This window comes from Vidua macroura, chromosome 7, assembly GCF_024509145.1.
Source record: "Vidua macroura isolate BioBank_ID:100142 chromosome 7, ASM2450914v1, whole genome shotgun sequence".
Lineage (NCBI taxonomy): Eukaryota > Metazoa > Chordata > Aves > Passeriformes > Viduidae > Vidua > Vidua macroura.
The window spans coordinates 22,801,807-22,826,636 of NC_071577.1; the positions used below are offsets into that span (position 1 = coordinate 22,801,807).

Sequence of the window (24,830 nt, forward strand, 5' to 3'; positions counted from 1 at the left end):
TGTTTCAAGTCACAGAACATTCATTTGCAGCTAATCAGCTCATATTTTAGCCCAATAGTGTACATGATATTTAATACTTAAGTCTCAAGAGAGAAACATATATCGGTTATCTTAGATATGTCCCTGTGCTTCTAATTAGGATACTGATGAGGTGCTTCTGCCTGTTTCTGATATGCTTATACTGCATACTGGTAGGTCTGTCTTTTAGCTTCTTTGCTTGACATTATATCCACAGGAAATCAATATACACAAGATTGTCCTGTGATCAGAATGGGATTTTTCAATTACTGCATTCTTGGGCTATAAATAGCCTTTTTATATTAGTTATGTTATGATAACTCCTGTTACTGATTACATTAAGACTTGGTGTTTATGAACAGCTGCAAGCTCTTGATAATGGCACAGAAATGGTATCAGCTGTTGAGAAACAGGCTGGAAGTTTGCAAGAATTCATTCTCATAATTGCTAGAATTCACTGCTATGTAATGAGAGGGAAGCCCATGCTATATGAGGGTTTTCTTAAATAACTCAGCTGACAGAACTTCATCAGTGTGCTTTTCTATTAGGCTTGAACCTATTGACACAAAAAAGCTTTGCAAAGAGCATGTGTAACAATGCTTTAAGATCCCCTCAGTTTGTGAGGAAAATTGGCAAGGGTGGAAAACTTCATTATGTTCCTTGTGGCTGAAATTTTTTTGTGAATTTCCTAGGTACATTGTAATGTCTGTATTACTTTACAGGTAATACAGTCTGTTTTAGTGCAACTGCATCTGTACCAGTCCTTATTGACCCTCCAAGAGGGTGTACTGTATGCTCTGTGTGAAGAATAAGACCTATTAGTTTCTTTGTGTAAGGGACTACACGAGTAGAAAAACAACAACTCAATCACATTGAAACCTCTCTTTTGTGGGGTGGTTTTAAAGTAGGTAGTTATTTGTCAAATGTATGGAAATGTACCTGTGCAAAAACCACCCTGTGTGTGTTTCTATGGTCACATATTAAAGAGCTCTTCTGGAAAAGAGACAAAGTGACTGTGCCAGGCAGACAGGAGCTGTCACAAGGAAGGGCAAATAGCACCATGAATAACTTACCTGATTTACTTTGGTCTTGTGTAATAAACTTTTGCCTTAGCTCAAAGACAAGTACAAAATATACGATCAAAAAATTTTATAAACCTTACTGGGTTTATATCATCTAGATTTTTCTTTTTCATCTACAGAAGCAAAAGCTGAGTCTGATTTGCTCTTGTTACGTATAAATGCTTGCATTCCTGCATTATATCTGGCCAAGCTAGGAATAGATCAGCTCTTGTGACTCCATATTCAGTGCCTTAAGGACATCACTGACCTTCCTCTTCTAGCAGGATATCTCTATTCCATATGTTGTTATAAAACCCTTATTGGAGTTACTAATTTACTAAGGGCATTTCAATTCTTGCCCACTCCATTTAGTCATGCTTTCTTAAGTGGCAAGAAGTAGAAGTGGTTTACATTTTGAAGTATCTAAAGAGTATCTGCACAATGTTTTCACAACTGTATCTGGTAGCTTAGTGACAAAAATAGGAGTGAAAAGCTGCATAAACATAGTAATTTCAGCAAGTGAGCTGTATCTGATTTCCTTCCTGTCCACTAGCACCAGCAAAATTCCTTGCATACCTGCCAGGGACAAGTAAAATCTTTTATCTATAGGAAAAAAAATAAAGTGGTCATATATGTTTCCCTGAAGGCATATTTGGCTTTCAAAGCCATTCTGTATCTCACATTTATCAGTAGAACTTCTCTTGACTTTCACATGGCAAAGTGATTCTGCAAGGCTTGCACTTAGAAGTTGTGTTTTATTCCATTTATTTTCTTAAGTGTGTGTTTGTGAAATTTAGAAAAAGAAAATATTTCTTAATATTATTTTCAGTCCTCTTGAGTGCAACCATGTTTACTTTCACTAGTATTCATAAATTGCTGTAATATTTTTTATAAAACCTAATCATTATTTGAATATTGGATTTTTATTACCAAGTCAAATGCAACACTTAAATTTTTGGCTACTTTCTGAATTGGTCTGGTCTGTTCATCTGATTGGAAAAGATACAATACAGATAATTTCACTGAAGAAAATGAGCCTTTGCTTCACCTTGCAGACAAATGGGTCAGTTTTATTCATAGAGCAAAAAGCTGCACACGCTTTCAAGAGCCAAGGACCTTCAGTACCCAGGGGTAAGGAAAAATGGCTTGGGCTATTTTTGTTTCTTTCCTGGTGATGTCACTAATGCAATTCTGCAAGTTCTACAGTTGCTATTACCCAAACATTTTTTAATATCCAAGGGAAAAAGAGTCGAGGGAGTTCTTTGTCCTGGTGCTGCAATTATGTGCATGTCTAATATTCCTTGAGTAAAACGCCTGTGGGATTGGGCTCTGGTACCACAAGTTTTTTTCTGGCTCCTACAGCAAAATTTTGGAGCTATATTATAGAATTTTGAAAACATGCTCCCACAGGAAATAAAAACTGTGTGCCTGAAAGGTAAAAACCTAATTGCAAACACTTGACATTTATCATAGCTATGTCTAGTAGGATGTTAATTCCAAATGTTATGTAATTAACACTTTAAACTTGATCTCAGAAGTACTTTTTTATTTTATCAAAACAATCATAAAGACTTTGGACTGGAATTGGACAAAAATAAAATTAAATAAATACCTTAAACCTAAAGGATTAGTTCCTATGGATCTCTTGCTGCTATAAACTGAATGTAAAAGGAGTCAAAGTTAAAAGTGAACCTTTATTACCTGGCAAGGAAATGGGTCATTTGATAATAATGCTGTATTTTAATTGGTTTATGGTTTTATTAGAAGCTCTTGTTTTAAAGCTAACAACGAAGATCAAATGTCTGTCTCTAAAGAAATTCTCTTTGTGACTTGGAATAAGTTTCTTATCAGTTTTTTTCCATCCTGTGTGTCTCAATCAAGGACAACAGGTTTTGAAATTTTAGGAAAATATTTACTTCCTATTCCTTGGCAGTATTTTATTACTATTTGAGAGCTGCTGGTACAATGCCAATGCAATGCAGGTTTTAGTTTTTGGAGGGAGCTGTACTTTTTGTATTTATGGTGTTTGCTCCTCTTGTTCATCAACAGAACTTACTTCAGTACTACTGATTTTAGGATTTGAGAAAGGCGATTTAGCATGAAAAGAAATGCTCTGAATCTCTTTTCATGCTAAAAGATTTATAGATTCATAGATTCTGAAGTATCTCAGTGGTGCCAGAGATTGTTATGTATTTGCCACCTGGAAAACTCTCAAATCAGAAAATCCCATGAAATAAATTGTTTATTTTTAACTTGTCATTGTACAGTTTCTTATGCCTTGGAGATGAGATTCTTTTCTAGATACTTTGGGATTAATACAGAGTGTGCTCATTTCCACTGGGGAAAAAAGCCCCTATAAATACGTTCTAGTGAAATTTAGTGTGGATTATTATAATATTTACCAAGTCAGTCCTGAATGCTTTTAGGACCTATACATCAGGTGTATGATCAGTAATATACTTGCAGTGACTACCTATGAAATGCAGCAGCCTGTATATTGGACATGTTATTGTTCAAGAAGCTATGAATACTTAATAGAAATAATTTTTTAAAAATGTCTGCAATCTTCAGCTACAAAAAGCAGTGTTTTTGATAAGAACTGATTGGTCAAAAGTTATAAAAGAAATACCCAATATCGCAGTTCAAACATCTGTTTGATAATTTGGTTTACAACAGGAATATTGCTTAGTCATGCTGCATAAAAGCAGAAAAAAATTTCTGTTATTAAGTGCATTATGAGACCTTTAAAAATTATAGCTTGCCTTATTATTTAAGGAATACAAAATGTTGCCTTTTTGACAAAGAAGGAAAGAAAAAACCCAGATTTCTTTTGTCAAACCATGTTAATGAAAACAGATTTTTTATGCAGGTATTTGATACATAAAATAATTATGTGAATGGGGGTGATCAAAAACTTGGGTTCATAAAACAGTCTTAAATGTCACTCCTTGTAACATTTTATGTGTCACTTTTTCAAGCCTTGGTTGCAGTGGAAATGTAGTAATTGCTTTACTTAAAGTAAAAGGGATGTTTTGCTTTTGCTTTGAATAAAGGTAGTTAAGAATCATATAATTAAACTCCATGGATTCATTAAATCTATTCTTATGTTCAGTTACTTCTCTGAAACTCAAAGATCAGAAGCACTGAAGAATATTTTCCCTGGAAAAAGCCAGAGAAAAAGCCCCTGAACTGTAACCACTCAGTGTGAGGTGTTAGAATGCAGTCTTTAATGATTTGGTTTTGTTTTGACAGTAAAGACAAAGCTCTGAGTGATAGAAATGCGTGTTGTTCTGCTTATTTTTATAGCCAGAGATAGTGTGGGCATTTCCAAGGACAGAACACAAGTTTTCAAGCTCTTTGGTTGGTTGATTCCTATTTTGTCCTACCCCAGTGTGTTCTGTCATTGGCTTTGAATAGGACTGAATTCACATAAATGGAATGACATTTACTAGAGCCTTAGTCTTTGTGCTGACTCTCCAATATTTAGGTTATGAGGAATTAGGTTTCAAGAAATATTGCTAACATCTTTGTTCTGCTTCGTGTTATCACCTGGATGAAGGTTGGCAAGTTCTGTGAAAAGCAGACATGAATTTGTCTTCCAGAAGAGTAACATTGCCTGCAGTTATGCCAATAACTCTGCAGAAAAGGGTATGGCATTTAAATCACTCTTTTAATTCTGGCATTAGTATGGGTTGATAACAATGTTTAAACATGGCTGTATTTATTTTTTCACCTTTTCTTACATTCTCTAGTGTAATAATAATGTTTCTTTTCTGATAAATTTAGAAATTTTTGATTTCATTATGTGAAATATGTTTGCTTATAAATATATATGTGTCCATAATGGAATTTTTTTACTGGTGCTCTTTTCTCTGTAACTATAATTTTGTACTTTGTGCAGCAAATTATTTTTCTTATAGATGAATGTAGTTTTTAAAGTGTCATGATTGCATTAAAATATGCCTCTTTTGAAGGCTACGATACTGTTCTTAACAAAGGATTACTGGAGTCTGCTTCCACAGGTTTTGCATCAGCCTTAAACACAATGTGCTTTGTCCTGACCTTTTCTGGTTAATGCCTTTATAGTGGATGGCCCATCATGTATTTTGGGAACCAGGGTGACACTGTATGGTGTTTTTCCATAGCCACTGTAGCTTGCCTTTTTTTGTTATCTCAATAAAAAGTGTAAGCAGTGCAAAATGATTACATCTGCGTGCACTAGGATTGCCTAGTGTAACTCAATGCATCGGGGGTATCTGTGAAGTTAAAAATACACACGGAAATGAAGTACAGAAATATGACTCTCTGCTGAGCCAGATATGTTAACTTATGAGAAGTTATTTCAAGCAAGTTGTAAGTTATTAATTAGTTCGATTTATATTGTAAATGTGTAGATATTTTTCAAAACCTCATTGCTGCATAATGTGCTTAACTCATTGTTAATAGACTCTTCTGTTACTCAGTGGCTTTTTAATGTACCAGCATTGTGAAAAATGAAAATTCACTGAAATATTGCTACAGTTCTCATGGTTAAATGGTTCTTATGAGCAGTTTATGTGGAATGCTAGCATATATTTATGGCTTTAGTCCTGTGGGTCTAAAGAAGTATATAAACACATAACTTTTATTGATTTGGGATATATGGTAGTCATTTATATTATTTCATTGTTTGAGTTAGAGGAGGAGCCTGTGAACATAATTGGGGTTGATTGGTACAGATTAGATTATGCTGCTGTTTTACTAGCATGATAATATAATGTTTTTCTGCTATAATAACTTTAACAGTTTGATACGTGCAAGATGTGCACAGTGTTAACATTGTGTTATCTAACAATTTGCAATATCTCTGTTACTCTTCTGAAAAATACTCCTTTAAAAATTGTGGTTTAACTTCTCAGCTCTCATCCTCTCAATCTTGTGGTTACCTCCCAATCCTCTCTTCCTCCCCCTAACACCCCTTTAGAGCTCAGATCTTGAGTTGTCATAGTTATTTTGGTTTTATCTGGATTTTGTTAATTGTTTGTTAGGAGAGGAAGGTCTTTGTTCTTGCAGTGTGTAGTTGTGTTAGACTCCTCTGGTATGCACACAGCAGTACTTGGTGCTGTGTGGGAGGGGAGAGGTGTAACTTTGCTCAATCCAGCATTCAGAAGGCTAGGAAACTCAGTTTTAACTGTAGTGTATATTTCAGTGGATTGATTTTTATTTTTTTTTTTTTGATGTTGAAAGATAATCATTCTCTCTGGGAAAATACAAGAGTTTTTTGACAAATTCACAGTAAGATAATTTTCTGCACATTCTCTCTCATTTTTTTTTTCATGCTGTTATCAAATTAGCTGCCAACAGTTATTGGCTTTACTTCTCTTTATCTATGCACTTTGTAAGCCCAAAATAAAATTAATGGAAGCAGTAGGAGGAAGCAGCATAGGGTGTTGCCTTAGGTAGCTATTGGGTTGCACACTGTTTCATAAAATTCTTGAAGGCATGAGTCCTCACTGAGGTCTCACTCTGTGCCAAATTTAATAATCTTGTTAAGCCTTGTGATGGTTGTATCTATGCATGTAGAATTCCTTCTGAAAATATCTTTTCTCTCTGCAGAAGGGGCTTTGTTGTTTCTGTAGCAATACCTTAATTTCTAGAACTAGAATACTGGAGGAAGGGAAGGCAGGAGGGTAGGCAGGAAAGAGCCATGCTGGTAAGGGTGACTGACATGTATGCATGTGTAAATTTGTTCATGTTTCTCATGGACATTCGAACCTTTGACTTAAAGTGGTGCAATTTCTAGTTTTTGTTGCACCTGAAGGACCTAGAAAAGTAGGATTTTTACATTAACACTGCATAGTCAAGAGAAGCTTAAGTATTAGCTCATTAAATACTGTATTTGAATATCAGTCATTACAAAGAATTATTTCTTAAATACATGGAATAGGTAATTGTGTAAGAAGTCTAGTTTAATCACAATACTGCAAAAATTGCAAGATTTTCTTTTTCCATCTCACAAAAGGTAAAATTTTGCATTGTCAATGTGCTAATCTGATTGTTCTGCCAACTTCTTGAACACTTAGGTTTTCTCATTTTCATTCAAAATGTCTAATATACTTTGTTCGAAGTTATTTTATACTTTCTGTTTTGAAGTCTGATGTGAAGTGCTTATCAAAGTTGATGTGTTTTATTCTTAAGTAATATATTTTTAACTAAAGCTACCAAGTCTTGTTTAGGTTCCAAGGGGTCTTGTAACACAGATGGGAAAATTAATGAACATGGGGAATTATATATATTGAGTGCTATCACAACCAGATTTATAGTATGTATAGATTAGACATATGCTTAATCCAACTCAGAGTAAATGTTTTTATCTTTTGTATGAATAACTTCATACTCCTCTAAAAGTACTTAAAATATTAGATTTGAAAGGTTATAATGCATTCAAGACATTGTTTTACAGTCAAAGACCAAAGATTTCTTCAATATAAACACTCACAAGTCTATTAGATATGTTACATGGTAAGTAGAGGACTTAAGCACTTGATGTTGTATGCAAGGTATATAAACAGAGACTTGCAGTTTTTTTCCACAACAGCTGTGAACTTCATAACACACTAGGTCAGATGATGATAAAAAGCCTTGTTTACATAGTCAATATGTATTGCAGCTGAATATTTTTTCCAGCAATTCTTGAAGAGATTATATAGTGTCTTTTAAATGGAAGAAATATTGATGAGAAAAGGAAGATGTGATTTTAGATTGCTTAAATCTAGGACTGAGCATGAAAATTTCAAGATGCTCTTGCATGCTTGTTCCATCTATTTTTCTGGCCCAAAATCACGTACTACTTTAATCAACACTTATCCCTCCCCCAAGGAAAAATGGTCACTTAGGCCAATTTGTACTGAGAATTAGTAATGTCTGTCTGCAAGGCTAAGAGCATGAAAGTAATTTTTCAGTTTTGCATTTGGACCCCTAAGATGAAAGGCCAGTGTGCTAATCCAGGAATTTTACATAAGGCACTTTAAGTGACATGATAATGGTGTCATTAAATGGATACGTTTTATAAAATTACTGGATACAGACCAAGCATTCATGTATGAAACATCTCTTCATAAGGACAGCTTGAAAAATAGTAATTTAAAAATACAAAAACAATGCCAGTGCCCTTTTTGTCTTTCATGCAGTAATAGAAATAAAAGAAATACAATAATAAATAGTAAATAATAATCCAAGACCAGGTTGGATGGGGCTTTGAGCAATCTGGTCTAGTGGAAACTCCTCATGGCAGGAGGACTGGAACTAGATGATCTTTAAAGTCCCTTCCAACCCAAGCCTTTCTAGGATTCTTTGATTCTATAATACAGTAGTAAAATGTTGCTGTAATACAGTAATGTAAGGGCAGCATCCTGCAAAGTTCTGAAGACAGCTGAGAGGTTTCTTAGAGATGGAGAGAGTGGGAGATGGATTTGAGTGGGCTTTAAAGGCTTTTAAAGGCGTAAGGAGCAGTAGTCAGAAAAACTGTGTTGGTTGAGGTGAAAATTTTGAATTTAAAGTCTTTCTTTAAAATGGAATATTTTCTGTAATGAATTATTGAGGGATCTGAGAGAAGGTACTGGGGATAATCACAGGTAAATCATTAGGATGGGTGTGACTGGAAATTCAGTATAGAATTACGTTTTAGGCATAAATTACTAGGATAAAACATCACAATAGGCTACTTCTTTATCTGCAGTTTGTTACAAATTGAATAAAGGTTTTGAGCCAGAAAAAGAGTTCAGGAAGGTTGAGAAGGCGGAATATATATGGGAATGGGAAGACACCCAAACTGAATTCAGAAGAATGGTAGTGTGTTTTTGAAAGAGGTTTATGTTTAAGCTTGCTAGAAGGCCAAGCTAGGATGTAGGCTTACAGGTCTTGCCACCTTTGTGTATCTAACATGTGCTAAGATAGCTACAGTTTGTCTGGGGACATCTGGAATTCCTGCTTTCTTCTAATACAAAAAACTTTGTGACACTTGCTTTACAAGTATCTACCTCAGATCTTTTTTGGAGGGAACGTGCAACTTTCATGTTAGCTCTGAAAGTATTAATAAACTGCCTGAAATTCAGTCTTCTGATGTACAGTACTTGCAGATACTAAGTCACCTGCTTGTGACAGAGGATGAGGAGAGGCTAGTGATTCAGTGATGGATGATAGAGAAGAAGGAGGGTGGCAGACCAACATTTTCTGTCATTGTAGAACAACTCTGGTTAAGTCCAGGAACTGTTTAGGAGAGAGCTACTGACAGAGCCTCCTCCAGGGAGGGTATTGCAGCCCTCATCCCCTTTTTTATTATGTAGGCCAAATAAATCTAGATCTGAAACCATTATTGAAAAGAATTTTAGGCCAGTTTTTGCACTGAATATGTACTCCTTATACTCAAGCAGGCACCTCAAAGTGGATTCTGGTATAGTCATCTTATATTGGTTGACCAGTCATAGTTCCTGCTTTGACTAGCATGAAACCAGTAAAACTTCCTTCTGTTTTTATTGTTTACAAAAATGATCCCACATGTATAAATGAAATCAAAATGGGACTAACTTTAGCAATCCCTATAGTTCACGTGCAGGCAGGGAAAGGGAGTTTTTTGCTATCCTTTGGGATTCCAGTCTCTACAAGGAATCAGATTTTCTAGAGTATTTTGTACACAAAACCATCAATGGTCTTGAAGTTTAAAATGTAAAGCACTGTGCTGCATAGTTGCCATGAAGGGTAGCTAGAGATGTGTATGTGCCTATGAGACAGTGAGTATTAAGTGCACTGAGCTTTTTAAAAGTCTTTTAAAATCTCAGTGGTTTAATGCACTTGGCCATTACTTGTCCTTTGTATAGTTTGACAAGGTTTAGTGGTACAATTAACGTTGCACTTTGTCTCCTCTCTGTCTTCAGTTCTTGAACAAATCTTTGATATGTTTTTTTCAGTTTCTTCTTGCTTTCTTTGAACATCTAACATTCTTCATACAGTAACCAAGGAAATTGGCAGTGTTTAGTGCCCTACTCTGATCATAATTCTCTTCTGTGGGCAGAAATCCTTTGGAAAAAAACCAGTTTTTTCATCAGTTGAAAAAAGTGCTTGGCCATTTTCTAGCTCTGGTACTTTAGTTTCCTCTTGAATAAATTAGGTTTCAAGAAGTCAGAACTTGACCTTCAGACTGTGTTATCTGGCCTTCAAGTGTATCAAGAGCTACTGCTGAATAGCTATTTCTGCTAAAGTAAACCCCACACTGATTGTGCTGCATTGCTGTATGTGAAGGGAGAAACTCAACAAACGGCACACAAGGTGTTGGTGTAAGTCTTATGCAAAAGATCAAATTTCCCTTACTTATATGTCTGTTACATGTTACTTTCAACATGCATAAGCAAGTGCCTGAAAAATTAGAAAATTTTCTTTACTTTTGATAAACTGAAGCTACATCTTTAAATGCAAAGAAAACTCATCACATTGAACTAAGGAATTATTCATATTTAGACGTGCTTTCTTCCTCATTTTCATGCAGTTGCTATAGGTACTGCCCATGCCCCATTCTTCCTCACTCTTGTTTTTCTGCCTGTTGGTCAGGAACAGAGGCAAGACCAGCCCAACAAAACAACAGCCGCCTAAGGACCTAAAGAAGTTATGACTGTTTTATCATGCATTTGGTTTGCATGGCAAGGTTTTGGTAACAGGGGGAGGGGAACTCTACATGGGTGGCTTCTGTGAGAAGCTTCTAGAAAGTTCCCTCTATGTCCAATAGAGGCAATGCTAGCTGGCTCCTAGGCTGAGCCCATTGTCAACAGTGGTAGTGCCTCTGGGATAATTTATTTAAGAATGGAAAAAAGGTTGTGCAACTGTAGCAGAAGAAAGAGAGAGAACATGTGAGAAGAACAGCCCTGCAGACACCATGGTCAGTGGTGGAGAGGGAGGAGGTGCCCCCTCCAGATTCCCCCACAGCCAATGGTGCCAACATGGTAAGACAGCTGTGCCCACGTGAGACCATGGGGGTGTGGAGACCCACCTGCGGACCCTTGGAGGCCCCCAAGCCACAGCAGGTGAGTGCCTGAGGCAGGCTGTGACCCTGTGGAAAGCCCACAATGCACAGGCTCTGGCAAGACCTGTGACAAGAGCCCGTGCTAGAGTGAGTGCAGAGTGTGAGGAGTCCTCCCCGTGAGGAGGCAGGACCGGCAGAGACAATCTGTGATGTACTGACTGCAACCTGTGTTCCTTGTCCTGCTGCACCACTGGCAGGGAGGAGGTGGAGAAAATTGGGAGTGAAGCTGAACTTGGGGAGTCAGAAGGGGTGGGGAAATGTGTTATAAGATTTAGTTTTATTTGTCATTGCCTTTTTGTGGTTTGATTGATAGTAAAACTGGTTTCCTCAAGTTGAGTCTGCTTTGCCTGTGATGGTAATTAGTGAGCGATCTCTCCCCATCCTTACCTTGACCCACAAGCTTTTTGTTATATTTTCTCTCATCTGTCCAGCTGAGGAGGGAAGTGATAGAGTGGCTTTGGTGAGCACCAGGTGTCTAGACAATGTCAACCCACTACAGATCAAAATGCCTCAACCAATACAATTCTGCGGTAAAACTGGACAGTTTAGCCCAGTTCCAGTCTGTCTAAGTCTCTTACATTGGTAGTGACTTCCTAAAATTTCTGTTTTGAAGTTGTCCGTATTCAGTTGCTTTCAACCCTTTATTTATATTTACATTATTTCAAGGCAACCAGTTTTTCACAGTTTGAAGTAGTTATATAAGAACAGATTTACTCTGCTGCAGTATAGTTTATAATGTGCCTTGGGAGCAGTACAAAGTACAAAGGGGAGTCAAACTTGAAGTTGCACTTTTCAAGAATACACATCCACCTTCTTGACCCAGAGTTGTTAGGCTCTTGGCATGTATCTCATATTTCGTCACAGTTCTCATATTTCATCTCCTTTTTTTGGCAGATCCACATGGCTCTCTTGGACTGCTGACCAATATCTTCACTAAAACTCATGCTTGGGCATCAAAAATGATATCTTGGGGAGACGTCTTTAATTCCTTTCTTTCCCATGCTTTGCACATCCCTGCAGTTGCAACTTCTTGTAGCTGGTGTTTTTGCCGATACCTTTTTTGTTTGGCACCACTAAAATTCAGATGAAGGACTGAGACCTGGGAGGAGGTGTTCAGTTTACATCCTTAATGCTTTTCCTTTATTTTCTACTAGAATCCTCTTTTTTTCCCTCCACTATTCTTTAGTGCATTCTGATTTCTTCACAGTCTTTTCATCACTCTGTTGCCTATTGTATCATTTCTACTGACAACCTTTGCCATAACATAGTGTTGTGATTTTTTTTTAGGCCACTTGGACTGCTTTTCTGAGATAGTCAATGCTGTCCTCCGAAAGGTTAGCTATTAAATGATATCTAGACTGAATAGCAATTGGAGCCCTCAGCTTGTCTTGTATTGGCCTGAAAGCCAGGCTTCAATAGCTCATCATACCCATCAGCTGCATATGCAAGTCCTCAGTGTTGTTATTTTTCCTTTGGTCCTGTTGATTGTAACTTGTTGGATTGGTGTCTGTCACCGTCTTTTTGGGTATCCTGCTTGACAAGACTTGTAGGATGATCGTAACAGAAATAAAATGCATATATTTATGGTAATATGAACATGGCTTGTGTGTGGGCAAGCGAAGCAGCAGCCAGACAACCCAGCAGACCTCTGAATGCAGGGTATCACAACAAGTGTAGAGATGGGAAATGTGCTGCTGGCTTCTGTTTTCCTGCGTGACTGAAGACTGCTCAGTCTATGTATCTCATTTTCATTTTAGAACAAATGATTAGAGATAAACATCATCAAAATAGACTAAATTTCTGAAATTATCACCCCCTTCTAACTACATCACCCACTTATTATCTTCCTTTTCAGTTGTTTCAGTCTGGTGCACTTGGTGACTAATACACTTTTGCCAACAGTTACAGGGGCTGGTTTCCATGCCCAGATGTCCTTCATCTTTTTTTCTGTTCCTTTAGGGGCTTGGATTTGCCAACAAAACCTGCTGACAAATCTAATAACACAACAGTGTATGGTTGAAGGTTTTACGTGGTTTGAGTAGGCTTACTACATTTACCGCAGGATTTACTCTTTATTTGGATTTTATGCTTTGGCCAGAGGGAACAATGCTATGTGAATAACATGTTCAGAAGTGCTGAGAAATAAAATTTTCTGTCAGAATACCTATTCTACAACAGTTAAATCTTGTTCTTACATTCCACTGATGACTAGAAAGAGATACTCAGAGGTGATAGTACTCGGCTGGAAGTATGACCCAGCAAAGCAAGTTTTTTTGTCATATACCAAGTGGCAAAGTATTTCAGCATTGTAAAGCAACCATTTATTACAGCAGGTTACCCTTCATGGCCTTTGTAATATTTGCTCTGGACATTCCTTGTACCACTCCAGAAATACAGAGAAAATTTCCGAACTGTATCTTTAGCTAAAAATCTAAACTTTGCTTTGTCTTGGAGTCAACATGATTTTCTCCTCTGGTGACCTTCAGGGGAATACACAGTTGATATAGTTGATAATAAAGGCATTCTTCTCTTTAAAGCTGTGTTACAGTTCAAGCCAAAGCTTCTGTTTAAAATGGCCAAAGTGAAAGAGAGTTTAAGAAAAAAATCTGTTCTCCTTTTTTTTTTCTTGTTTAAAAAATCTATTTCAGGACTGCTGCAAAGGAAATAGGAAGCTAATTGGTCTCTTAACAGTGTTATTCAGAGACTTGGTCTTCCTCAGCTTTGCAAGAGATCTGCTCTACTGAGAAACCAGCAACATGGTGTGAAAAACCTGGTAGAAACAATAGGTACTTCTTTTTATAGCTGGTATCTCTTCAGAAACATAGACTGCAGCCAGAACGCGGCAGTAACAGATTTGCTTTCTCTTGTACTGGAACACAGCATTCTATTTATCTCTGACAAGCGAAGGATATGTTGGACAAACTGCACTATTAAATACAGAAAGCCTCATTTAAATAATGTTAGTGCCTTGACATAAATAGGGACAAGCTATACAAACATGAGGCTGATAACATTTTGCCCTCATCTTCGTTGTACACAGAATACAAAACCCAGAAGTATATACTGGCTTTGTATTTAAATTTCTTTCTTCCTCTGTCTTCAGACATGACTCATTTTCTGTTTGACAAACTTTTTGTTTTTTTAAATGAAATACTAAAGTGCCTTCTTAAGTCAGATTCTTTGAATCCTCCAGTATGATTGTTCCATCCCTCTTTTTAAGTCTAGTTAGTCTAACTGCATGTTTTTCCATCTGTCTGTGGTAAGTGCATTCTAAATATTGCTGTTGTATGTAGTAAAATGTAAACCTGCATATTACTATTAAATATATAAAAACTATTTAAAGCTGGGATTTGCAAGCAGTGTGGAAACAAAGGGCTGAAGATAGTAACACCATAAGTTTACTAATAAGGCTAATAAGCTGATCACCTCCACTAAATTAACTTTTCATGAAGAAAAGTTCATGTGAACGTACACTTTTATTAACCTGAATAATAAAATTTGGTCTAAATATTAATCTGTTTAAGTCAAACAACAAGGTTTTTGAACCATTATCAGAAAGGGCTTGGCTTCAGGGCAAAAACTCTTAGCTATTACCAAGGGGATTTTTGTACCTTGCTGTTTTTTTTTAGCAATCTTCTGTGGATTTCATGAGAAATAATAAGGTAGCTGTGAGTGAAAAGAATGGGTCATAAAGCATGTACATTTAGCCTAAACAACTGAGCTGTGTTGGGAGGACTGTATGAGCTGAACTCTGTGAAAAGAGCATTGTGATTCCAGCACCAAGAAGTGGTGACGCTTGGCTTAAGGGGGAGCCTGTGTACACTTACTGTTGGATTACATTATGGTCTCAGCTGAGTTTTCAGATTACTTTCCCTTGTATAAAGAATTTTAACCAAGTTTCACAGAAATTTCACCATTAATTAATTTATTTTTAGTGGCTAGGAAGGTGTAAAACTCTCTTTGCCTTCCTGATCATCCACGTATTGGGTTTAGATGAATTGAAAAGCCATGCATACTGTGCACCGGAGTTGAGAGGGGACCTATGTTGGATTAGCTGTCTTTAAGTGGTAGGCTTATGAGAACAGGAATAGGGATCCATTTACTTTTCCCTGCACCAAGAAGTTTTGCAAATACCCTTGTGTCAATGTATATAGTTAACATATAGCATTAATAATATTTTAATGAAAAGTAACTAAGTAAAAAGTAACTTACTTTTATCGTGTCTAGTAAGACATGGTTCTTCCATTCTGATTTAGAGGGTTAATATGAGTAAGAGCCTAAAATTACTTGACTATAGACAACTGTTCTAAAAATGAACTGTGTATTCCAAGTTTATCTTTATTTTGTAGTCTCTTTCTTCATAACTGTTTAATTTTCATTATAGCTTTTCTTTTGAAGAACCTGGGAAAAGTTTTTGATACCAGTCAGTTTACCACTGAGATTTTTCAGAATTATGATGGTTACTCTAAATCACTCTAGGAATCGCTATGAACAAGATGGAAAAAAAAGTTTTCATAAATTTAAGGGTAGGTTTTCTTCTAGGGAGAGGCAGATTCAGGTAATGTTAGTTGATTCTTTCTTAGCTGCCTGGTGATAGGCACTGGTGACTCATGAATTTGCAAAGTGATATCCAAAGTTAATCTGCCACAATGGCCCTTGGGCTTTTCCACTTTTTCAGGTCTGAGCAGAACTTTATACTCAGTGCACAGCAGATGAAGTGATAGATGGAGCCTAAGCCTCCATTTCCACTGGTGCTAGGATAGGCTGAGGTTTGGCATTTAAATGCTAGACTGTGTAACCTCCTGTTAACTATTTACCTTTTTATTTCCAGTGTTCCCTCCATTTAAACAGACAATTTTATTTCACCTGTAAAGACTAGATCTGAGAAGCTGTTCCCTACCCATTGTGAATAATTAATACAGATAAATGATTTAGCTTCTCTGTGGTGTGTTTATCTTGTATAAGTGCTCCTTCGACAGCTTAATCATTTGGCAAGTCTGCTAATTTTCTTTCATTTCTGATGTTCCATGGATGTGTATTATTTGAATTTTTTGCTGATAATATTTAAATTTCCTCACAACTTTCTAGTTATTTACACACATCTTAACAGTTGTATTTGAAGTATCTTTCACTGGCTTTGTTTGGAATCTCCATAGTTTGAAAAAGATTTTTGGTAAGGTAGATTAACTTGAGACTCTCTATTTAAATAAACCATTTGATCCACCCCTACATTTCCTTATAAATAATGTGCATTCTTTTTAAGGAGTTTATAGTGGGTTTTATTTCTGTAGATCCCTTGGTATTTCTTACTCCTGATTTGGTCCTTTGTGGTAATGGCTGTTGATGGTGATAAATCTTTCACTTTTAATCTATTTATTACTGCCATTCCTACTTATGGGATGTTGAATTTCACAGTGTTGCTGTTGCTATTTAATTCTTCAATTATTGTAATTTTTTGGGCCAAGTGTCATCTAATTACCATATAGTTTACAAGAATCTCACTTTCTGCTCTAAAAGTAGTTGCACTATGAGTTAATTGTCCCAACACATGGCAGTGGCATTTTCTAGACTTTGCCTTTTTGCTCAGTTTTATGCAGGGAAATGAAATCTTCTGGAACTATTTTATTACTATGTATAACTACATTTTGTTTCTGTTGACCAATATTGTAAAATTGAATGTATCAAAATTTCAGGATTAAGTAATGATATTTGCATTTTAGCTTCCCTGTTGTGTCTTTCAAACTCTGTTCCTCTTCAGTTTTACTGACGTTGTCTTTGCCGTGATTGCATGTCATAGTGTCCTCATTCTGCCATTTTTTCCAGTATCATGATGTGATTGTCATAACCTATGTTTGAAAGAACTTCGCTGGTATATTTTTACACATAGCCTATTACAATTTGGAGATCTGCATAATTTAACCCCCCTTTTTATAATACAACATATTTACACATCTAAAGCAGCAGTCAAATGAGTAGGTACAAGTGCTTTACCAGTCTTAATGAGTTCAATCTGTTACCTTGTACAGAAACAGATTTCACTTCCCCTGCCCCATGTTGTTAAAAGCAAAACTGAGGGACTAATGCTGACTTGCCCAAAGTCAGGTGGCAAGTATGTCTTTTAAAAGTAAGAATTGGACATTTTGCCTGTAAGTAATATAATTTTTGTTACTTCTTTGCATTGCTATTCAGTTTCTATTTTTGGTGTAATTTTGTAATTCCTGGGATGGTCATAGGTGGTTGGATTAGGCAGGGCATGGAGTTTGTACCAGGAGTCTGTACCAGAGCCACAGGGCAGTGGCTCTGTGGGCTGCATCATACAGACAGTTGTCATAGTGCCATAGTAAATATAGTGCCACAGAAGATTATTACAGGAAATAAGTAGAAATTGTTTTAATTGATAAAATATGCATAATGTTAACATGAAATTTAACTATATTTTTAATACTTTCTATAAGAATATTTAGGTCTAAAAAAAAGTGTTTATGTTTTGAGGCAAGAAATTCATTAATTGCCAGAGAAACTGACCTTGTCCATTATCTTACATTGGAATAATGGCTGGAAATTAACATTATTTTTGGTCTTTGAAATCTCATTTTAAAAAAGGTTAGACTATGGGAAAAGTATGAGGTTTCTCTAGGTTGTGGAAGGAGAGGTAGACAATTTTCCTAGACTTTGCTCTTCCTTCTTCGCACTTTGGTTTCATTGCAAGAGACAATATAGGAGCTGTGTTCCTTCTGCCTCTTGAAGCTATACTGTGTTCCAAATGAGAAGTCAAGACGTGTACAATTAGACATTGTATGCACCTTGTTTTAATGACAGATGTAGATTTCTGGAAACTACGTGAATCCTTTTGGCCTGGAAATCTTCCCTTTGGAGGAAATACTGGAAGCTGACATTTTAACTGTAGACTGGGATATTTTAACAGAAAGTCTTGCATTCACAGTTGATAAAGAAGACAGTAAACTTTACTAATGTGCTATTTGTTTCTAACAACAGTTGTATTAACCTCTTAAATATTTTTATGAATGCAGAATTTTGCTGACTCTCACTAAAACCAAGACAGACTATTGCTAAAAGTCATAAACCAGTTCAAAATGCTACAAGTTTCCAAGCACCTCCATTGTAGTTAAAATACACTCCAAATTCCTCTACCCTTTGCCAATATCAATAAGCAAAAAATTTGTCTAGCAGGCAGAAGGGTTGGGAGTTGGAGAAAAAATGCTGCAGGCAAATAGCCTGATTGTTAAACTAGAGAGAGGGGTTAGCAGAGTATCAGGCCAACATTTCAGGAGAAGTATGACACACTGGAGTGCAAGACTTTTCAAAAGCGTGGTTTTGCATACAATAATTGTGCATTTAACAAAAATGTGACTGAAATTATAATATAAGTACAAAAATGTGCAGTGTTTTATTTGAGGGGAAGGGGGGGGGGAATAGTTTTAGAAAACATAAGCTAAAGTTAGGAGCTTTTAATCTTTATAAATAAAAGAGGCTTGCTTTTTTTTTTAAAGGTGCTGACTACCGACTGTGTCAATGGCTATACAGAAGCATTAAGAATCATATAAATAATGTCAGGTCATATTGGTGTAGGCACCTACATATGGAATCTGTGTGCTAGTGGTTCTTTTTTATGTGGGTTCTACCTGGCTTTTTTCACATGTTAGGACTTTGGTTTGAAATTTTAAATTCCTCAGTGCAGGGCATATGTTTGTGCTGTTTCTGCAGATTGGAACTTCCGAAACAGATGGCATGAAGATTCTGAAGAATCAGACTTGGACACCCTCTCTTAAAAGTCTATGAACACATTATTTAATTATTGTAGTGGAGATGACGGTTGAGTGGGGAAGAAGGCTCGGGGGAATAGAGTCCAGCTTTGCTTCTCTTACTCCTCCCTCCTCCCACACTGCTTACCTTATGTGCTCTTTTACTTATTCTTTTATACAATTGCTGTTTTTTTGCTTCTTCTGGTTACTTTTAGTGTAAAAACTAGGGTCTTCTTTCTGTTTTCCCTTGTTAAATATTTCATTGTATTTTTCAACATTTATTTTATATTCTGAGTTCATTTGATTAGTGAAAGATAAAAAATAATATATTTCATTTTGAAGCAACATTTCTTATAAAAATAATTTTTGGAGGGATAGAGATGCATTGCAAATAATTCTGGGATCTTGGCTGGTTTTTAGTATATTGAAAAACTGAAAGAGGACATGTAGGAATGCTGTACCTCCTTGCCTGCTCCCATAGGCAGTGAAAATGATTAATGCTTGTCATGCTGATCTTGGTGTTTTCCTCTTATAGGAAAATCTTGGAGCTGCTTATTTCTTACTTCCAGTGACTTAAATAGAAGCTATTGAGGTGTTTCTTTTTCTAGCCTTGGGAAGAACTAAAACCTCCTTGTATTTATAAACCAGACCGGAAAGAAGATTTCAATGCTGCCGAGGCAGGTTTTTCTGCTTGCTAATAGGTATAGTCAAGGGAAGTGAAACAGCTTGCTTTGGAGCAAAGTTTGAGAGTGTAGGGTAATGAAAACTGTAATGAGACCTTGTTCTCAATTAGCAGCTCTTTTCTTGTGTGCTACTTCTCATAAAAATTTTTCAGGGAAAAAAAATGGAAGAAAGTGGAAATGACTGGCCAGTCAAATACATGATGAAAACCACTAATAAAAGTAAAGTGATCACTCAAGCTTAATAATTTCTACAGGAAGTCAGCATAGCTTCATCTTTAGCATAGCTCTGCCACCCTTTAATTCTCAAAGCATCCTCTACCTCTAGGAAGGGAAGTATTGCAACATATTTCCAAGGAAAAATGGGATTTTGTATTTATCCTTTTTCATCGGATCCATTCCCCTTGGAATAAGTACATTCCAAGCAATCTTACAGGAGACTTTGCTTCAAACACAGCACCAAGTGCATACTGAGCAACTTCTAATTAAAAAAACCCTCAAAGATCACTCTAAGTGATGAGATTTACACCAATTTGTTACGCAAAATGTGTGACAGAAGTTGATGAGAGTCTATTTGGTGACTCTTGTCTCCTGCTGCATCTGAATCCCTTGCAAGGAAGAGAAAAAGGTTACAGCATTTCTGTTTTATAAGGTACCTCATCATAGGTGTGAGCTGGGGTAATGTGTTCTTCTAGACTGGAGCAGGATTTATTTCCCTATACTGAGAAAGCTGAGTGAGAATACTCACAGAGAATATAAACTGTTTTTTTTCCCATTGTTTTTTTTTTGTTGTGTTTTGTTTTGTTTTAGCTGAGCTCCAGTAGTCCAAGGCCACCTCCAAGGCTTCCCACTCCCTGAGCTGAATGGCCACAGGCAGCTCATTATCATGACTTGTGTTGCTGTCTCCAGCATTTTAAAAACTCTTTTTCTGTTTCTCTAGCAATAAGGGTGAAGTCATCTGCACTGCGACTCTTAACCCTTTTAAAAAGAATTTCTGTTAAAATATCCGTCAAGAGCCTCAGCATGGGCTGTACGTGCTCTTGCTGTAAAATAAGCTTATCACTGAACTTGATGAGTGCCTGGGGAAAACTGCAGTTGTTGCTCTGTGCCATGGAGTCCCTAGCCAGCATGCTCACATGCATTCCACCCTGGCTTTAGTGCGAGAATATTAGGAAACAGAATAGAATATTTCAGCTGGAAGGGACTTAGAGCAATTGTCAATACTTGGAAAGTTACTTCAATTCTTACCTTTGCTTTCACCTTCTCTACTGTCTCTCTGCTTTCTGGCATTTCAGCCTGTAAAATCCTTTAGGTTCAGCCTGACACAGACTTGCTGGACAGACTAATGAAGCTGTCTATGACCTTCAGTGCTGCCCAGAGCCTTAGGACCTCTTTTAAGGTGATGGGACACTGTTTCCTCTAGTCACCCCTATAGCCCTCCATCCCATTCACAGTGCACCCTGCCAGACACGTCGTTGGATTTCATCTTTGAATCATTGTAAATATTGCAAGAATTTAAATTATTCATGCTGGTTTATCCTGAATGGCCAAACATCATTTCTGTGTGACTGGAGTAGGACCTTGTGTGGAACCAGGCTCTGCTGCAAGCAGCCTGCATTGCTGCTGGTCTCTCTTGCTTAGCAGTGGGGACACTGCCAAAGCATAGACATCTCACAGAACCAACCAGAGCTGTCCCCCATGGCTGCTTTGGCAGTATTAAATTCAGTAGCAATGTGGTCTTTTTGCCTTTTGTATTAAATGGAAATACTGGGCTGTAGCTTAGACCCATGGAAACATTGGATCTTCTTTCACTGAGGGCTGCTATTTCCCTTGAAAGTCTCAGCTTTGATTCATGAGTAGGGACAGGTTTTTCAGCACTTTAGGAGCATGAATTTAATGTTTGCCATATCTTGAAGATTGGTGTTGTGGCAAGGCTGGCTGAATATTGTGTGGAACTCTTGACCTGTCAACATTTTTTAGGTGCAATATTAAAGCAAATTATCATGGACTTCATGCTCATTTAATGTGCAGGGCCAAAATTTGGAACCAAACTTCTTTGTCTCTTTAATTCACCTGAAAAAATAGGTTTTTGTAGAGGAGTAAGGCCATCAGTGTGCTTTAAAATCTCAGTGTGGTTTACAAATGGAGTCCTTTTTCCTTGATCTCATGTTTGGAAAACATGAGTGAGAGGACCTATTTTTTCTAAAATTATTTTTGGATTTTTTGTGTTGGTGGGAAGAGGCAGTTGGAGTTTCTTGTTCACTTTCCTACCAATTTCAGCAGAAACCAGAGAGGGAGCTGCCTTGACACGTTAGGGCACAATACATTGCTGCTTGTTTATTAGATGCTTGAAATGAGCGTGTATTCGGTAAGGCAGCTGTTAAGAATGACTGACAGTAACGGGCTTGTTTGTCTTTAAAGTGAGAACTTGTATCTTGCTGTTTAATGAGGGGTTTACAATGGTATTTAGGTTTTGTGCATAAATTTCAAGAGAGTTTTGTCTTGCATTCTCATGAATATGGATAAATTCAATAAACTGAGAGAAGTATTTTGTCAGTTAAAAGCATCTTGGGCACCCTTTAAACTGAGGATGTGTGTGCAAGAACTCCAGTTCTTGCTTGTCAAAATTTGAAGGCACTCTGTAACATCTCCTGTTTTATTGTCTACAGAACTGTGAGCATTTTGAGTCTGATGGCCATTCTCTGAACTAACTCCTTTATCAAATCTTTCTACAATTCTGCAGTCATAGAATTCTTGAGTTTCACCGTTTATGCTGTGTGGTTTCATTATCAGCTTACTTGAGAATGTACATTTTCACTGCATTTATTTATCTCCCCATTAATGCTTTTTTAAAGCTAAAGCACCAAGCTAACCAGTGTCCTGTGGCCAGGGATATCCAGTCACCAAATTTAGTAGTGGAATATGCTTTCCTTGGCTGCTTTGTTCTCAATTATGCCATTGCACTAGAGAGGAATGGCTGTCTTTCATGTTGCATTCTGTGTGTGTGGGTTCTTGTCTCAGTCATGAAGCTGAGAGAGCAACACATATGGAGAAATTGAAGCAATGATTAAACTTATGGATATTTTAGATTTTTTATTTATTGCAGGTAATCAAAGTGTATAGTGAAGATGATACTAGCAGAGCTTTGGAAGTACCAAGTGATATAACAGCCAGGGATGTGTGTCAGCTCCTAATATTGAAGAACCACTATGTTGATGACCACAGCTGGACTCTCTTTGAACAACTTACCCACACAGGTTTAGGTAAGACTAATAATGTATAATGATATGATGCTAAATAAGGTGTTTGGTTTTCATTTTCATATGGAAGTGCAATTCTAATAGAAAGGCTTGGAACCAAAATGATGGGAAGTTTTGTGTGAATTTTTTTCTTTTGGGGGTTGTTGGTTCTGATTATTTTTGAAAGCATAGGCATAAACTAGATTTTTTTCATGGTATATTTGCTTCACACTGCTTGATCTGCATCTGTAATAAGGATTTGGAAGACACTAACAGTTAAAGTTCTCACTGCAAATTCTTTCTTCTTGTACCTTGCTTTTCTCTGGCAGTTCTTTCTCTCTTATAGGTGGTATCTCCTGCTTATCTCTAGAAAGACTTGGGTTATTTTCATTGGAAATAAAATTCTGTTTGTTCCTAACATTCCTTAGTGAAATATCTGACATCAGGGACAGAAAGAGGTTACACAGTGCTATTTTATCTCTACTATAGGACTCGGTTTTCAGAAATAATGTCAGAGTGGCCTGTCAGTATTTTCCTTCATTACATTCCGTTTGGCTATATTTATGGTGAACTCAGGGACTGTGCTGTTTAAAGGGAAAACAAAACCATTCCTCTGAACTTCCACATAGGACCAGTGAACTGTATTGAAGCCATGCCAGGTGTAGTATTTTAAATTGCTGGTAACAAGATCTAAAATTCTTTCACATCATCAGTGTTTCTCTAGTGTAGTAAAACATCTCCTTTTCTGTTATACAGTTCAAAATGTGTAATCTGTGGTTTCAAAATATAACGTCTGATCTCTGTTCCTTTTTGAAGTGTATAGGTGTACTTTTGCAGTATAAAAAACATAAGGCAAATTAATTGTAGGGAGAAAGGGATGCTTGCAGAGATGTAAAAAAAGGAAGAATACAGAAAAGACTTTCCTTAGCAAGAGAGGAGTTTAGAAGCCCACTGCTGGAATGTAATATTGAACTGAATCTCAAGTTATACAATCTTACTTGCTTTTACAGCACAGTGTTTCAGTACTGTGTTGTGTATTCTTTTGATAGGAGATTATGCTAGAAAAAATCTACTAGAAGACAAATGCCAAAGAAATATGGTGATAATTTCATATCACTCAAAATTTCCATGTTATTCTTGAACTTTGGCACTGTACTAGAGCTAAAAAAGGTAGTACTTCTGCAACTTCAAGGGCAGTTCCATCTGCTAGTGCAAAGTGTGGCTTGAAAAAGAGGATGTTCTGGACGCCTTCCTGCATTCTAAAATACATAGAAAACTCCATGGAGTTCTTAATTCTCCAAAGAGACTGTACTGGTACCTGGTAACTCCAGTGCTGTTGATTTTAAAAAATATACACATCACAGACAAAAATCAAACACCCCCAAAAACATTTTTCCTGGCCACTCCCTCTCTCTCCCCCAGATATTGAAATATGGCTAAAAGCAATTGTTAGAGTCCCTTTCTTTCTCTGGATGTATCTAGGGAATCCAGCGCTGTGCATTTGTTGAAAATAAACTTGACTGTGCATCTCTGACTCAATTATGTTTATCAGCTATATTTGAAAGATGAACTACAAAAGCTAAAACTATTTTCTGCCCTTTTATACTCCTTTATCCTATGAAGGCAGACACAAACATTTTTCAAATTTCTTTTCTTGTTTTGTAAAATTTCAAAGATATTTGTAACCTTTTGCACTGAATGCTGTAAGATGCTGTAAGATGTTTCCAACTCAGAGTAAGGTCAGAATTAAATCTGGGTTGAGTTTGAAAATGACTGCTATAGAAGAAGAGGTAGCAAAATGGCTTTAGAAAACAGTACTATAAAACCAGAAGAAGTTTTCTGTATTTTGTAGTGTAGCTGATGTTCAAGTAGTGTAGTAACTATTGAAGAAGATGCCTTTGAGCAACCATGCCAGAACAATAGCGGCACTGTTTGTCCAGATTTCTGTATTTGCACAGTACACTTTTTGACAAGTAGTGTGTTTTCTTCCATCTGGAGGATTTCTTGGAAGATTTCAA

At 36.7% G+C, this 24,830-nt stretch overlaps 1 protein-coding gene across 1 annotated transcript in view; it reads left to right on the forward strand.

Moving 5' to 3' along the window:
- The window catches only part of GRB14 (growth factor receptor bound protein 14), a 58,354-nt gene that overhangs the window by 10,321 nt on the left and 23,203 nt on the right, over positions 1 to 24,830 (forward strand). The window contains exon 3 of the mRNA XM_053983007.1: positions 22,680 to 22,836. Within this exon, the coding sequence (XP_053838982.1) occupies positions 22,680 to 22,836 (157 nt within the window). The remainder of the gene's footprint in view (positions 1 to 22,679; positions 22,837 to 24,830) is intronic.